The sequence below is a fragment of the Zalophus californianus genome, chromosome 1 (assembly GCF_009762305.2).
Source record: "Zalophus californianus isolate mZalCal1 chromosome 1, mZalCal1.pri.v2, whole genome shotgun sequence".
NCBI lineage: Eukaryota > Metazoa > Chordata > Mammalia > Carnivora > Otariidae > Zalophus > Zalophus californianus.
In genome coordinates, this window is record NC_045595.1 from 130125510 (window position 1) to 130140657 (window position 15148).

General features: G+C 37.8%; 1 protein-coding gene across 6 annotated transcripts in view; it reads left to right on the forward strand.

Moving 5' to 3' along the window:
* KCNMB2 (potassium calcium-activated channel subfamily M regulatory beta subunit 2) overlaps positions 1–12324 on the forward strand; it is a 228884-nt gene extending 216560 nt beyond the window's left edge. For 4 of the 6 annotated variants that reach the window (XM_035728295.1, XM_035728309.1, XM_027585536.2 and 1 more), the window contains 2 exons: positions 6619–6808; positions 10088–12324. In XM_035728295.1, coding sequence (XP_035584188.1) covers positions 6619–6808; positions 10088–10185 — 288 coding nt within the window. In that variant the 3' untranslated portion in view covers positions 10186–12324. Of the gene's footprint in view, positions 1–6618; positions 8065–10087 lie in introns of those variants that run through there. The other 2 variants (XM_027585532.2, XM_027585537.2) reach the window with 2 other exon arrangements.
* Positions 12325–15148: the final 2824 nt, after the last annotated feature.

A 15148-nucleotide genomic window follows, 5' to 3' on the forward strand; every position in this document is an offset into this window, starting at 1 on the left:
TTTTTGGTGGAGAATAAATTCTATAAATTAGCCAAGTATTTGCAACTCCAAACTCACCACCGTCCCTCTCTTCATCACCCATTCTGAATCCTTCTGGGTTTCCTAAATGCAGAGACTATGCATATCTAGACCAGGGTTTCTCGACCTTGGCACTACCAGTATCTTGGGTGGGATAATTCTTTGTTGTTCTATGAGGGTGGGTTCTGCCCTATACAATGTAGGATATCTAACAGCATCCCTGGCCTCTACCCACTAGATGTCTAGCATCATCCTCCCTCCAACAGTGACAACTAAAAATGTCTCCAGACAGTGGCAGAACCACTGCTCTAGATTTCATTTAGCTTTGAGTTTGGATGTTGTGAGATCCCCAAATCCTAAGCAAAGCTTGGAAGCACTTAATTCCTCTGCATTGCATTGATAGGGTAAGGGTTAAAGGAAAGAAATGGAAGGAAGTTGAAAATCTAGATAAGAAATAAAAGGATCAAACATTTATCAAGTGTCTTCTATATACTGTGACCCCAGCACTCGGGTAAAAACTTTATAAAAATCATCTCATTTACTCCTGACTAAAACCACACTCCTAAAATAATAGTCAAATTTTATCAAGAGTTTACAACATGCCAGTCACTGTATCATATTAAATATTTTACATGAACTCACTTATTTAATTACAGTAGCAACCCCACATATTAGGTACCACTTTTTGCAATAATGTAGCTAAGCTCAGAAAATGAAATAATTTTCCCAAAGTCACACATTCACTAACTAATTAGGTCTGAATAAAAATCTAAGTCTCTTCATCTCATCCTGCTGTCTCTTAAAGAGAAAAACATTAGAGCATCCTCTTAAGAGGATGAAAAATCTAATTCTATGAAATATTTATCCTCGGATGGCATATTTTAGTGAACAGGTGAGAATCCATGCCATTCCATCATATCCCAAGAGCTGCTTAGGATCAAAAGGCCATTGCACACGAACTAGAATTATCTGTGATCCATAGGGAAGGCACGGCATGTGTATTCAGCACGGGTTTACACAGAATAGATATTAAACAGATAGAAGTGCACCCTTAAAGGGGAGGGGGGGTGGGGGTAAACATGCCCGGAAATGTGATATATGAAATCCCCATAATTAGCATTTTAAATTGAAGGATATCTATTAGACATTTGCTGAAACTACCTATGGGCCAGAGATTTGGAAATACTTTTATGATTGACAAAGTTTAGTCATTGCTCCCAAAACTAAATTCTGGGACAGCCCAGGGCACCTTTGTGTGGAAATGAAAGGAAGAGTGTGCCCCAAAGAAGCCTGCACTAAGCATCAGGAAGAAAAGCATGGAGAAGGAATCTGCTCCTTTCCAATTGCTGAGAAAAAGGACGATGGCAAAGGGCAAGGTCAGACGAGGTATGTGACTTACTCTAGGCCTAACTGGATACATCATGAACCGGGAGGGGTGGGCCTCCATGGTTTAGCCATCTGGGTATTAAGTAATCTCAAGGCTTCAGATGGCTTTTATTCAGTTAGTAGATTTCCTAGGTCATTTTAACTTCTTCTCTACTCTAAATCAAGCAGAAATGTCATAACAAAGGTGAAAGCTCTGGGAAACACAGAAAAGGAACACGTTTCTTGGGAGGGATCTGTGTCTCAATACTAAAAGAAATGTTAGTGCATAGCAGAGTGTGAATTCTGTTTTCCTCTCCCAAACATTTCAGAGTCCCACTTGCCAAAGTCAAACAGACACTAGAAGTGCAAACTAAACAAATCTAAACCAAATTTTGTGGGATTCACTGTTTTAGAAAGGATGATAAGGAACAAGAAGTCTCAAAAGGGAAAGAAAGGAACATCTGAATTTACTCTCTCACCTCTTCTGCCCATTACTGATACCAAAAAAAAAAAACTTGAAAGTTCAAAATATACATGGGGACCAGAGTAACCCAACGCTTCCAGCTGCTGATCTCTACACTAGAACGAGGTCCATCTGACTTTAGAACCAAGAATATGTCTGTTTCACATGAGCAATCTTTTTGTTTTTACCCCATGGTCATGGTGGTCGTAGGATGCCCAGGCTACTAACAAGTTCTGAGCCCACCTCTGCGAAGGGTATATCTTCACTCAAAACCTTTTTAACTTCACTCCTGGTTCCATTGTGTCACCCTATCCTTGTTTTGTAATACCTTCCTGTTTCTTTCTAATGACCTGTCTTGTATTGTTTCTGTTTTTGACGGCTCTCTCTAGTATGCTACCTGGCACATTAGAGACACTGAAAATTGATTAGATTTCATTAAATTTCTATCCCCTCTCTGAAAATAAACCCCTTCTCTTTTTATAAAAGAAAAGTGAAAAACAAACCCTTCCCTTGAGATGATGCTGAGAATTGATAGTTCCTTTTCTACCATCATAAAAAAAAAAAAGAGGCTGACCCATGAGGTTATTCAGCCAAACCATCCCCATTCCCCTGCCCCCACTTCTCCACACATCTTTTATTTTTAGGGTGAAAGCCTGTCACTATTTGCTTCACATGCCCAGCAAAGCATATCTAAGCGAAGCCCAACAGGTAGTTTCTCAAAACTTCTCTCCATCATCAGAATAAAAATAACTCTATTCACGTGTAAGATTCTGGAAGTTAGACTAAGAAAAGAAAAGTTTCAGTCAATTTTTCAAAGAATTGTAGAAAAGATGCAATTGCTGGACCTTCATTGCCCTGGAGGGGAACAAAAGAAGTTGCCATGAGCCGGGTTTCTTCAGCTGGGAGAGGAAAGGTCATACCTGTGGGCCAGCTCTATGGTTTTTAATACTAAGGAGAATGTAAGGGATCTGGGAAAGCAATAAGGTTTATTAACAAAACTCTGGATTAAGAAGAGAGATGTGAAACTAAATCTTCCACTGAATGGCTGCCTCAGAGGTTTGCAAGGTTTCTATTTCCATATGTTAAAGCACAAAAGAAAGAATAACCCAAGGCCATGGAAAAAAATATGTATATATTAACATACTTTGATTAGTACTTAAGTGTCTTGTGTATATAAAATGATTACTCATATGTTCCTTTATGTTACATATCACACAGAATCTAAAAGTTAAATCTTTCCTATCCCACACCTCCCACTAAAAAAAAGTATGATCTAAAATGCTGTGATTTTTATCTTTCAGTCTACATTACATTTTCCAAGTAAGCATGGATAGTAAAGTTTCCATTTGTTGAAATGCATTCTGTGTATTCTAAACCAATCACATAAAATTATCTGCCAAGCATGTGATAAAATCATGAGATCATTAAATCTTCACCCCAAATTCATACCAGCCTCAAGAACATACACATGGCTATAGTTTGAGCCATAGAAAAAGAAACCTAGAATCCTAGTATAGGATTCAGCAAAATGTCAAATCTCCCGGGACACAAAAGCTAGGAACATAAGATAAGAGCCATTGAACAGGACTGTCCCTGTGAACACCACATAACTAATAATTTTGCCCTCCTTAGAGGTTTCAGAGTTTCATATGTGACACTTGGTCAAAGGCTTTAGAAGATCATATGGACAATGTGATACTCCAATAAGGAAATATGTAAGTGAAAATTTATTGAGGCTTCATGCATAGTCATCATTTAATCTTCACACAAACCCTGCCTGGAAGGCTCTGTTAACCCCTTTATGTAGATAAAGAAGTTGATTCTGAGGAGCAAAGTAAATTGCCTACAGAAACGTAGTAACCAGATCTACATAACACAACTTGGGCTTATTCTACTATCTCATGCATTCGTAATGACAAGAGAAGGACCCATCAATAATAAAAGTAAATGAATGATTGACATATGGTAGAGTCAGTCTGATCATGTACAGAACAGGCTTTATCTGGCCATTCCAAATATACACATTTGAGACCCTGAAGCCTGAAACTTTTAATAAGCAGTATTAAATCTGTACGGCAACCTTGCTAGACGGTCTCAAAAGTACTTTATATCTCATTGTACTTGGAAGAATCTTACCTAGTGACAGCATTATTGTCATTTGACTGACAAACATTTCTTCAAAAAAGAAAAAATTTTAAAAGCCAGACCAATTCACAAGAGCATAAGAAAAGAAAAAACTCCATTTTTAATGGAATGCCATTTTTATTGAGATCATTTCAATAACTTAGTACTGTTAGCCATGGGAACTACTACTATAAACTGTCTTGGCACAAAAATATGCAGAAGCCTGAGCATTTGTAATCTAAATTGGTTCTGTTCAAATTCAACCACAAATGGCTTGTCTGTGATTTTTTTTTAATGCTTTGCTTCAGAAAACATTTTTAAAAACTGTAAAGACATGAGGCAGCTTTGAAGAAGGAAAAAAATAATCAAGGTAGAGATCTCCATCCTGTCTTAAACGCTTTTAATCCAAAGACAACCAACTGGTAGAAAATTTGTTTCATGGAGTCATAGGCTAATTTTATACTAGGTTGTAACTCACTGAGAAATTCTGCTTTTTTGGAAATAATTTCAGACCCTTAATATTGTGCTAGCACCAGCTCTCTGCTGTACTCATATTTATGAGTGTACTCACATTTATTCTTAGCTGATTAAATTTGAAGGTGTCAACCAGCCCTGCTATGAGAACATTACTTTAAGCCTGGTTTACCATAAATGCCAGCATGCTCAACCTCCATTCTTAACTAAGGAAGAATCTTCCTGCTGTTTAAAGTCAAAGAATCCAATGATTACAGCACTATAAACAAAGCTTGGTGCCTGTGTGCCCACTAATAAAGTCAGAGAAAAGAGTAATCCAAACATACTCCATTAGCAAAACTCATTCCATTTCTTTTATATTTTCTACCTGTGAAATCTACAGATCTTCCAGGATCCTACCCCCAAAGCTTCCATCAATGTACCTCAAAGTTCAACATTAGCCCACCTCATTTGTGTCTCCACATACAGTGTGGGAGTTGTGCACTGCACAACCTTTGGGGTACCAGTCACATGGTAAAAGTCATAGATGTGAATATTTGTAAGCAGGACTTATAAATTGGTAAAGCAGTAAAAATATGTGGGTTTTTTTCATAAAATCAGTGTATTACAACAATTTTCAACAGAAAATAATAGTGTTCTAAAGAGGGCACATAGTTTTCTAATTTATACCAAAACATTAGATTAGCTGTGATTTTGTCACAAACCAATTCAGATAAATCAGTTACATTAACCATTTGATAATGTGTATAATAATGGGCAGGGATTTTTTTTTTTCCTGTTGGGAGGCAATTATAAAGAGAGGTAAGAGTTAGCTTAGGACTCACACATCTCCCTGAAAAGTGACTTAAATCACTTTCTTCCTAACTTTTTTAAAAAATCAGTTTTATCACTGCCCATTTACAGACCAAGGAAAAAGGGTCATAGAGATTTCATCTACTTAAAGACTGCTTTTTAAATTAGGAAAAAAATGTGTTCAAAAGTATATGCATTTTTCCCTCCCTTCCCCTACAAAACCAGAGAGGGAGACAAACCATAAGAGACTCTTAATCTCAGGAAACAAACTGAGGGTTGCTGGAGTGGTGGGGGGTGGGAGGGATGGGGTGCCTGGGTGATGGACACTGGGGAGGGTATGTGCTATGGTGAGCGCTGTGAATTGTGTAAGACTGATGAATCACAGACCTGTACCCCTGAAGCAAATATGTAAATAAATAAATAAAAATTTTTAAAAGTATATGCAATAAATAATAAAAATTCAAAGTTCTTTAATTCCATCTGTATCTAGAAAAGAGAGGGCAGGGGAAGGAGGAAGGATAGGAAGAGGGAACAGAGGGGAAAATATAAAGTGAGGTGAGGAGTCAGGGCAGGGCAAGGAAGGAAATGAGATACAAAGAAAGAAATCCAAGGACATAAGTATGTAGGAAGAAAGGAGAGACATGTAGAAGACCTATAACAAGAAAGATAAGAGAGGGAAAAGATCAAAGAAAAGATAGTGTAAATTTTCAGATGAGTGATGGTTGAAAAGTAAACTCATTTGGTTCTGTTTTATTTTTCCATGATTTATGGAAAAAGTTACCTTGCCACGGAACTGGGCACCAACAATTCATCACAGCTCTTTAACTATTCAATATTTCTATACTTACCAGGATTCTTTTTCAGCAACTCACCAGAGGTATAGCTGTTTCCTTCACTACAGTAGCAAGGTGACCAAGCTGACTTGGCTGAATAAATTAAGCCAAGCCAAAAAGAGAAGAATAAACTACTTTCCCTGAGAGACCTGGTAGCTTCTGATATTACATGGACTGCTGTGGATAGACAGAAGACAGAAAGATTGACACTCTGATTCCATGTTAAAGTAGGTTCAATAGGGAATAATTAAAACTCACCATGCTCAGCTACAGTAAAAAGAATCCACTGGAGTCATCCAATTCTAATCAACAATTAAACTATACATGAGTGAACTATTTAGGTACATCTGGGTCAGACAGCTACAGACATTGTTTTTATTACTATGTGAGGTCTTGGGGTTTCTGGAGACACTGGTTTGAATATGAAAAGAATAACCATCATGGTTATTTCACAGATCATTAAGTTGACCTCAATATCCCATCTCCTCCTAGTATCAGATATGCACAAAGAAAGTATCTTCTGGTGACAGTTTATCTCATTTTCCACAGTGCTCCTATATACCCAAGTGTGGAAAAAATTTTGAAGAATCCATGTCCCTGGTGAATGTCGTCATGGAAAACTTCAGGAAGTATCAACACTTCTCCTGCTATTCTGACCCAGAAGGAAACCAGAAGAGTGTCATCCTAACCAAACTCTACAGTTCCAACGTGCTGTTCCATTCACTGTTCTGGCCAACGTGTATGATGGCTGGGGGTGTGGTGATCGTTGCCATGGTGAAACTCACACAGTACCTCTCCCTGCTCTGTGAGAGGATCCAACGGATCAATAGATAAAAGCAAAATGGATGAGATCATTTTCTTTAAAGCTCAAATACTGTTTTCTTTCATTCTTCACCAAAGAACCTTAAGTTTGTAATGTGCAGTCTGTTATGAGTTCCTCAATATATTCTTATACATAGAGCAATAATGCAAAAGCTGTTCTATATGCAAACATGATGTCTTTATTATTCAGGAGAAGAAATAACTGTTTTGTGTTGGTTGTTTTCATAATCTTGTTTTGATGCTGGAACTAGTACTTCCTTGTCTCGTTCCGCCAAAATAGGGCTCAGTTATTTATTTGCCAAGCTTTGTGGAGGAATGTAGACAATATCAAAGTGATAAAGTCTGTGTTCTCAATTGTCCAATCTCTTGAAGACATTTCTGCAATATTTTTCATCATTCATTGTTTACTAAAGCTGCAGCCAAAAATATTCTTTCTTTTCTTACTCAAAACTGAGCCCTGTAAGCAAGTAAAGGGACCAGATTTCCTAACTAAAGGATGTTAAGCATTTTCCTTATATTTCTACCATATCACTGTAAAGAAGGGGGGAAATCCAGACAGTTATTTCTCTTTTATTATTTTCTATTCATAACTTCAGATTTTTTAACTGATTTCCAAAAAATAAGCTGTTTTCATTATCCAATTCTATAATCTCTTCCTGTGATTTAAATAGAAAATGAACAGAACCCTTTTCCGTTAAAGACCCTGCTACTGTGTGAGGAGATAACACTTAACAAAGAGTTTCATTACCTGTAAATTGACTGAACGTTGAGTAAATGTACCATTGCCAACCAGGAAAGTCTATGTCACTAAGATATTGATGTGAAAATCTTTATTCTATTTCAATTGAACTGTTAGATGGTAAAATTAAGATCCTACTTGCTGGTCAAGACTGGTGGACTGATTTCAGTGGATAAATCTATTGTGGCAAATTAACATATTGGAATGTTACTCTTTGGGAACTTATTTTTAAATGAGTGTGTAGTCTCTCTTTCTGACAAGTGTTCCCCATTGGGATTTTAATTCTGTGTGCAGAGAATATTTGTCTCCTCTACATGTTTTATTTTTCTATTTACAATTCTCTTTTTTGTTGCTAGATTTTATACTCAGAGTAGACCTTTTTCCTAACACACACTTAAAATGAATAACAGATCTAAAGGAAGACTTTGTTCACATTGCCCTTTACTTATTGTGTTGCGGGGGTGGGGGAGGTGGGTGCAGAATGAGGGATTGGTTTTAAACAAAAACATTCCATCTTTTATTTAACATCACTATCAAAAGGAGAAGACAAACATTTATCTTTCTCATCTATATTTAAGTACCATTTTATAACATAGTATCAAAGTTTTCTAGATATTGGGAAATTTTACAAAACATATTTGTGGAATGCATGGTGAAACTAATCTGATGAATGGAAAGTTTCCTGCAATACTGTAATTCATAGTTTGAGTTTCCATAAGCACTTAAATCCTTACAGTGCAATTGGGGCTTCAAATGTGTAATTAAAATTTTAAAACACAAAATCCATTACATCAGCAAGATTTGAATACCTCTTGCATTCTAAGCTGACAAGCCCATGGTCGTCCAAAAATGTAGAATTCACTATCATTAAAGGTATTTAAAGAGATTATAAAGAAAGTTCCTTTAACACCCAAACACACACAACTTTCAAACAATATTAGGAATATTGCTTGAAAATATGATGGAAAACTCGATTCCTACCCTAACTGAAAAACATAATTCCGAAGATGATAGGAAAATCTTTGTGACTATGGAGCTGAAAATTTATAATCTTTAATGTTCCTTGAGCTTCCCTTCAAGTAATCCAAAGATGAATTATTTTTTTTCAGACTTGTAATTAAAAATTCCCAATTGGATGTTTCAGATAAGATTTAAGGAATCTTAAAATAATTACACCAAAAAAAACATTAACATTAATTCAGTGTCTTTCTGAATTCCCATAAAAAACAGCCCTTTAAGTAATTTAAATGTATACACAATTAAATGCTCATTATTAAAGACAAATAAACTGGGATTAATAATAATGTTTTAAATACACTGCATATGTTAAATAACTTAATCTTTATTATAACCCTATTGGAGGAAGCACTATTATTTTCCCATTCTATAGAGGAGAATGTTGAAGCCTAGAGATGTTAAGTAACCTCACCAAGGTTACACAGAAACTAAGATAGCAGAGAGCTGAGAAAATACCCAATTTGTAGCTGCTCCATTATAGTAACCATTTCCATGGCTTTGGGGTATTTTAGATAAGACCAAGGAAGGCTAAGGTTTAGAAAGAATTATAGGAGTGACGGGTAAAGAAGAAAGACCACTGAACTAGAAGTCAAAGATGTCATTCAAGACATGGTGACAGATGACTTCTGCTTCTTGATTAGTCTCTTGACTTCTTTGACTGTAGGATTAGAATGTGAGGCCAGTTGACCACTGAGTTCCCTTTTAACACTAGCATTTCATCCTAGGTGTGTGGAAGGAAGAATGAATACCATTCCCCAACCTGCATGAGCACAGATCTGATCCTCAAATAGAATCTACTAGTATTAATCCATGGATTAAAAAGCAGCCTCCCTGCTAATATTCCCCATAAGCCACAGGCCCCTTCTTTAGGGCCCAAACTTGATTTACACCTGCCAGAAGCAGAACTCTGAGCCTTCACATTACTCAACAAAGATGATATCCCCCACAGAGTATCTGTGCTTCCAAATCACTTTCATTATCCAATTGGCATATCCCATCTAAAACTTTATTGATTTCAAATTCCCTGAGTTACAATTATATTAAAATCTGGAAAATGGTAAATATACCAATGATTGCTTGCAAATAGCCATAATAAAAAATATGATTCTATAGAAAGCTGACTGATCGTAATGATGGTATAGGCAACCATAAAATACCTCTTATGTAGGCCATGTGACATATAGGGTTCCAGCATGTTACTCTTTTTTCATTGCTGTAAATGACCAAAAGAGTGATCAAGCCTGGCATTTATATAACAAATATTATTTTCAATATGTCAAACCATAAACATCTTATCACATTTCAGTGGGCGAAACATCTCAACACTGTAATCATTCCATCGACATTAACAGTGAGATCTGTAGGACAGCAAAATAATATGAGCAATTGATTCCAGTGAGTTAAAACAATAATTTTAATGCAGTGATTTGTCATTCACAGGCATAATTAAATTTCCTCCCCTGCCCGGCCAAAATACTGAAATGAACACTGTTCAAGCAAGTAAGGGAATTTTTGTCCTGGTGGAGAAGAAGAGGTGATTACAGGTTGGATATTGTTCCTTCTCTTCCCAACTTCTACTTCTTTCCCTTTCCCTTTGTAAAACATTCAGTAAGAATGATCTCAGTTCTGCAGGAACCATTCCAATGTATGTACGTACCACTTGGGAAGTTTGACTCAAGGAAAAAAGCTTCAGGACTCTTCTGAAAAACCTGTCAGTGTATCGCTTCTCGGCCTCTTGGCTAAGATCAAGTGAAAACCTGTCAGGGTGACGTGCACAACAGAACTGAGCACACAACTTTTAAGCTGCATCTGTTCCACCCTTCCCTATTTGCAGCAACTGTAAGGAATAATACAAAGTATATGACACTACCTTCTCTCCTAAGAATGAGTTTGTAATCCACTAGACGGGTCAAGACAACACACATGAAGAAAAAAATAGAGAACAATTAGGTCTTTAATCCACACCAGTGAGCATAATATCTACAGAGGGTCGACACAAGGTTTACCTGGGATGTATATGTAAAATGTCTAGCACTGTATATAGCGTATAATACACACTTACAACTGGTAATTATTACTATTAATAGCAAAATGTAGAAGTAGTATTAATAGTATTAGTATAACTACTAGTAGTATTTAGTCTATTAGAGCTAGAATAGAATAGCTCTAAAATGTCGTTTTTGCCCAGAATCTACACCAATGCATAAATCCTTTCTACAACATCCTTAGCAGGGATCATCTAGTGATAGGGACAGTTATTACTTGAATCCTGCCAGGGATGAGATAGGTTACCAGTTAATAAGACAATGCCAGAAAGTTTTCCTGATATCAGGCTGAAATCTGCCTCCCTATAATATCTACTCACTAAATTCACACAAAATCAGATCAGTACTCCTGTGTCACTAACTTATTCTATTAGTGCTATTTTATTTAAAAATGGAGGAGGGAATGGGGAAAGAGCAACTTCATTTTTTAGAATATAAAATCATGGAAAATCACACATTCAGCCAGGGTTATGACATAAATGAAAATTTATAAATGACAACAACTTTAAAAGGTTAATAATAACCTATTAGAACCTAAACATTCATGAATGAATTAAACTGATGAACTAGCTTAACCCTCTGATGCCCATGTGAATTTTAATCCTGTACCACCTCTCAAGTATGAATGGTAACACTGTCTGAAGTTCTACATTATGTTCTTATTCAACTCTGTGACACCAGACTAACTTGTCTAAGTAACCAGATTACTTAGGAGCATAGATATGTTCCTAACAGAAAGTTGCAACAATTATGCCACAAGTTTGTCTTGGCTTAAGGTACCATTCTCCAGTGCAAGGCCAAGGAACTGGAAGGAAATGTCAATCTGTGAACTCCAGTAGTGACTCTTTGAATTAAGTGCTTCATTTAGGTAGGAAGAGAAGTTGTTTTCTCAATATAATCCCTTAACTAGAGCTTCCAGAACTGTTCTTTAGTCTGGTTCTTCCAAAACAAATATAATTCCCAAGCCTTTGCAAGCTATAATATGACTTGTTACCAACATAGTGTAAGATCAGGACATGGAGAAGGCTCAAGATCCTCTACACAGTCTTACCCCCTATTAGCACTATTAGCAGTACCAGAAATTGCTTTGGGTAGAAATCACAACCTCTCTTCATTAAAAATCTCTCTCTCTGTGTCTCTCTCTATGTTTCTGTCTCTGTGTGTGTGTGTCTCTCAATCTGTCACACTCTCTCTCTGTGTGTCTCTGTCTCTGTCACTCTCTCTCAGCTGTTTTTTCTGTTGGTTGTATTCTTAATCTTCATACACCAGCAAAGATGGCCCCATGTTCACAAAAATCCCTCGTGTCTATAATTACAGAAGGAGAATAACCCAGCATTTCTCTCAGTCCTCAAAAATGCCAACTCTCTCTGTATCACCTGTCATGACAGAGGCAGGGCATGTAATTTGCCGCCCCACTGAGTGGGAGCCAAGTAATTCTCCAAAGGAAAATGGGCATGCGTTAAAGAAGAGAAGAAGGGGTGCTGGGCAAGCAAAAACAACAGATGTCCACTACCTACAACTTGGATAGACTCTTACCAAGTGCTTCTACCAACAGAGATTTTGGCTGAAGGAGAAAAAGTACTGCAGATAAAAGAAGAAAAACTCATGGGACTAAGAGGGAAAAGGAGAGAAAGAACTAGTGCTCAGAATTTACTTTGCAATTTTTCTATTAGTTATTAATAAAGTTTAAAAGAAAAAAATTTCTGATTTTCATTCAATGAGAGACGTGGGGATATTTTGGTTTCAGCAAAGGACAAGAGGTTCCCTTAGAAACAACTAATATTGCAAGAAGAGGAAAGAGTTGATGGGGAATAAACTAATTTAAAAAAAGGGAGAGGATCATAAACCACAGGAAAAGGAGAGTGGGAATTAGAAAATCTAATTAAAGAAACTATTGCTACTCCCTCAGATATTAGAACTTCCCCATGCTTTTCTTAAGGGCCTTGTTCTTTGGGCTGATAAATACCTATCTGGATTAGCACAGAGCCAGTTGCCCCGTTTTCTTCTGATTTGGGAGCAAATTCATTTAAGGAGCACATGAAGAGACAAAGGCCTGGATTCTTTCTACCCACTAACATTTTCACACATCATAACATTTAAGAAAATGATTCCTAACCAAAAAAAAAAAAAAAGGAGGAGGAGGAGGAGGAAGAGAAAATTATTCCTTCTTGGACCATGCAATGAGAGATCTTGTCACAGACACCTCAACAGGAAGCATTACTCACCACCTGCAACCTGACCTAGCATCTACAAAGCCATGGTGTCTTCAACATCTAGACATCCATATAATACCCTCAACTTAGGTCTGTCCAAATTCATTAGCCTCCTCCAGCTGGACAGTCACCAAAGCTCAGCCCTTTTATTTGCTGCATTAAAAATCCAGCAGTTTGTGAGGCAGCTGCAAACCCCGACACTTAGCTCCTTCCGGTGGCACGCAAACACAACAGCCATCCCTGCATCATCCTTGACAGGACCGCAGTATCATTCTGGAACAATTAACAGTGTTTGTATCTAACCAGAAGTATTCAGCTGCTGTAGCCAACATCTAGCAATACTGGGAAGAAAGTACAGGGTTCAGACGAGGGGACTCATACTGCATACAAAATATATCCCTTCCTTTCAACGGTTGTGGCAAATACAGAATTCGGTGCCAGTGCTACACTTAGGTCCATTTGTGGAAAGTCAGAATCAGCTGAGAAGTTTCAGTTTTCCTAGAAAAAAAGGAGTGCTTTCAATGCAGCTCAGGCATCTGTCAACAGAAATCTCAGGAGCCAGGTCAAGCCCAGGCAGTTGAGTTCACTTGCCACAAACTGGTTTTGAGCTAACACCATCAAAGAGGCTTTTCCAATTCTGTTTCTTTAAAAATGCCACGCTGTCTGGCTGAATAAACAATTCTTTAAATGCTAACCACCTTCAGGTTAGCCTGGCAAACATCCAAGACTGTTTAGGAGATTCTACTTGGTATGTTTGAAAAGCCACATGCCCAAATTATCCAATAGTGGAAATCAGCAACTGTCTCTGCTTTAAAGAACGAGGCATTTTAATAGTTGAGTAGCCTCAGAAACTGTGAGGATTTACTGTCAAAAAAAAAAAAAAAGTGCAGAACTGGAACAAAGGGGCCCTTCAGGAGACCAGTTAAAGCCAGCAGTTTACTTTACTGCGGGTATCAGTGTGGCCTGTGATCCCCAAAGAGCACCCATTGGGAAAACTACACACCACCTTCCTGTGGTCATTCCCCCCCATTTCCACTCTTATTCAGCTCTGTGTACGTAAAGCAGTAAGTTGAGCCCAGCGCAATGCGGGCACCAGCAGGCACCTCAGGCCTGCTAGAAGGGGGAAGTTTTCATTCAACTGACTATAGGCCAGCCTGCTGTTCAGCCTTTTCCTTAGAAAGATGTATATCCCAAGAACAGCTGCTGTCCATGACTTGGATCATGGAGTGAACTGGCCCTTCTAGGCTCCCTCCCATTTTCACCCCCACACCCACTATACTTCAGCCATCTAATCAGTGGCCATCCCCAGTCTTCCAAATTCGTTCTCACCTCTGGGCCTTGGTGATTACCGTTTCCTCTGCCTGAGACTCCCTTCACTAATCTCCCTTCTATCCACCTGGCTAACCTATGTTCATCCTCTAAGATTTAGCTCAAACTTCATCCATACCAGTTGGCTGTTCCTGAGCTCCCCAGGCCCAGGCCAGGTGCCTGCCTTCTCTGCTTCTGCTTCCGTAACACCCCACTGCACCCCTCTATAAAGACACTTATTACTCACATTTTTGTCTGGTGCTACCGTAAGATTCCAGAGGCATGGATTTATTTTATTAATCTCTGTTTTATTTTGTTATATTCTTATCATCTGGTCCAATACAATTCCTGGCCCAGAGAAGGGGCTCAATAAATGTTACTTATATCAATAAATGAATAATAGAATTATTAATAAAAAGTAGGCAAATTAAGTTGATTTCTCTGTATAGGAAGATCTTCCCAAATGACAAAATACCTGAAAAGCAACCATTAGAGATCTGTTCCTTTTACTGTAGATTCCACTGGCCTAGCAGGAAAATTGCAGATGACCCCAGGCAATGCTGTCTTTCTCTGCCAATAAGTCCTCAGCACCCTCAGAACCATCCATGACACCAGAAGCCTAAGAGTAGGCCTACAGGGAAAGATAGAAGGTAAATTCTGATGGGAGACAGCTAGAGTCTTAAACTTGTAGGCCAAAATAATGCCCAAGAAGGGGAAGGTAGTGTAAACAAGTGATTAGCACACAGGAGTTGGCATCATTCAGACCTGACTTTGAATCTTGGTTCTGCCACTCACCAGCTGTGAGACTTGGGGAAATATACTTAACTCACTCATGCATCAGTTTCTTCATCTGGAAAATGGGAATAATAATATCCAAATCATAAGATTAAATGAGATATGAGATATATGAGATTACATATTAAAATGCTGAGCAA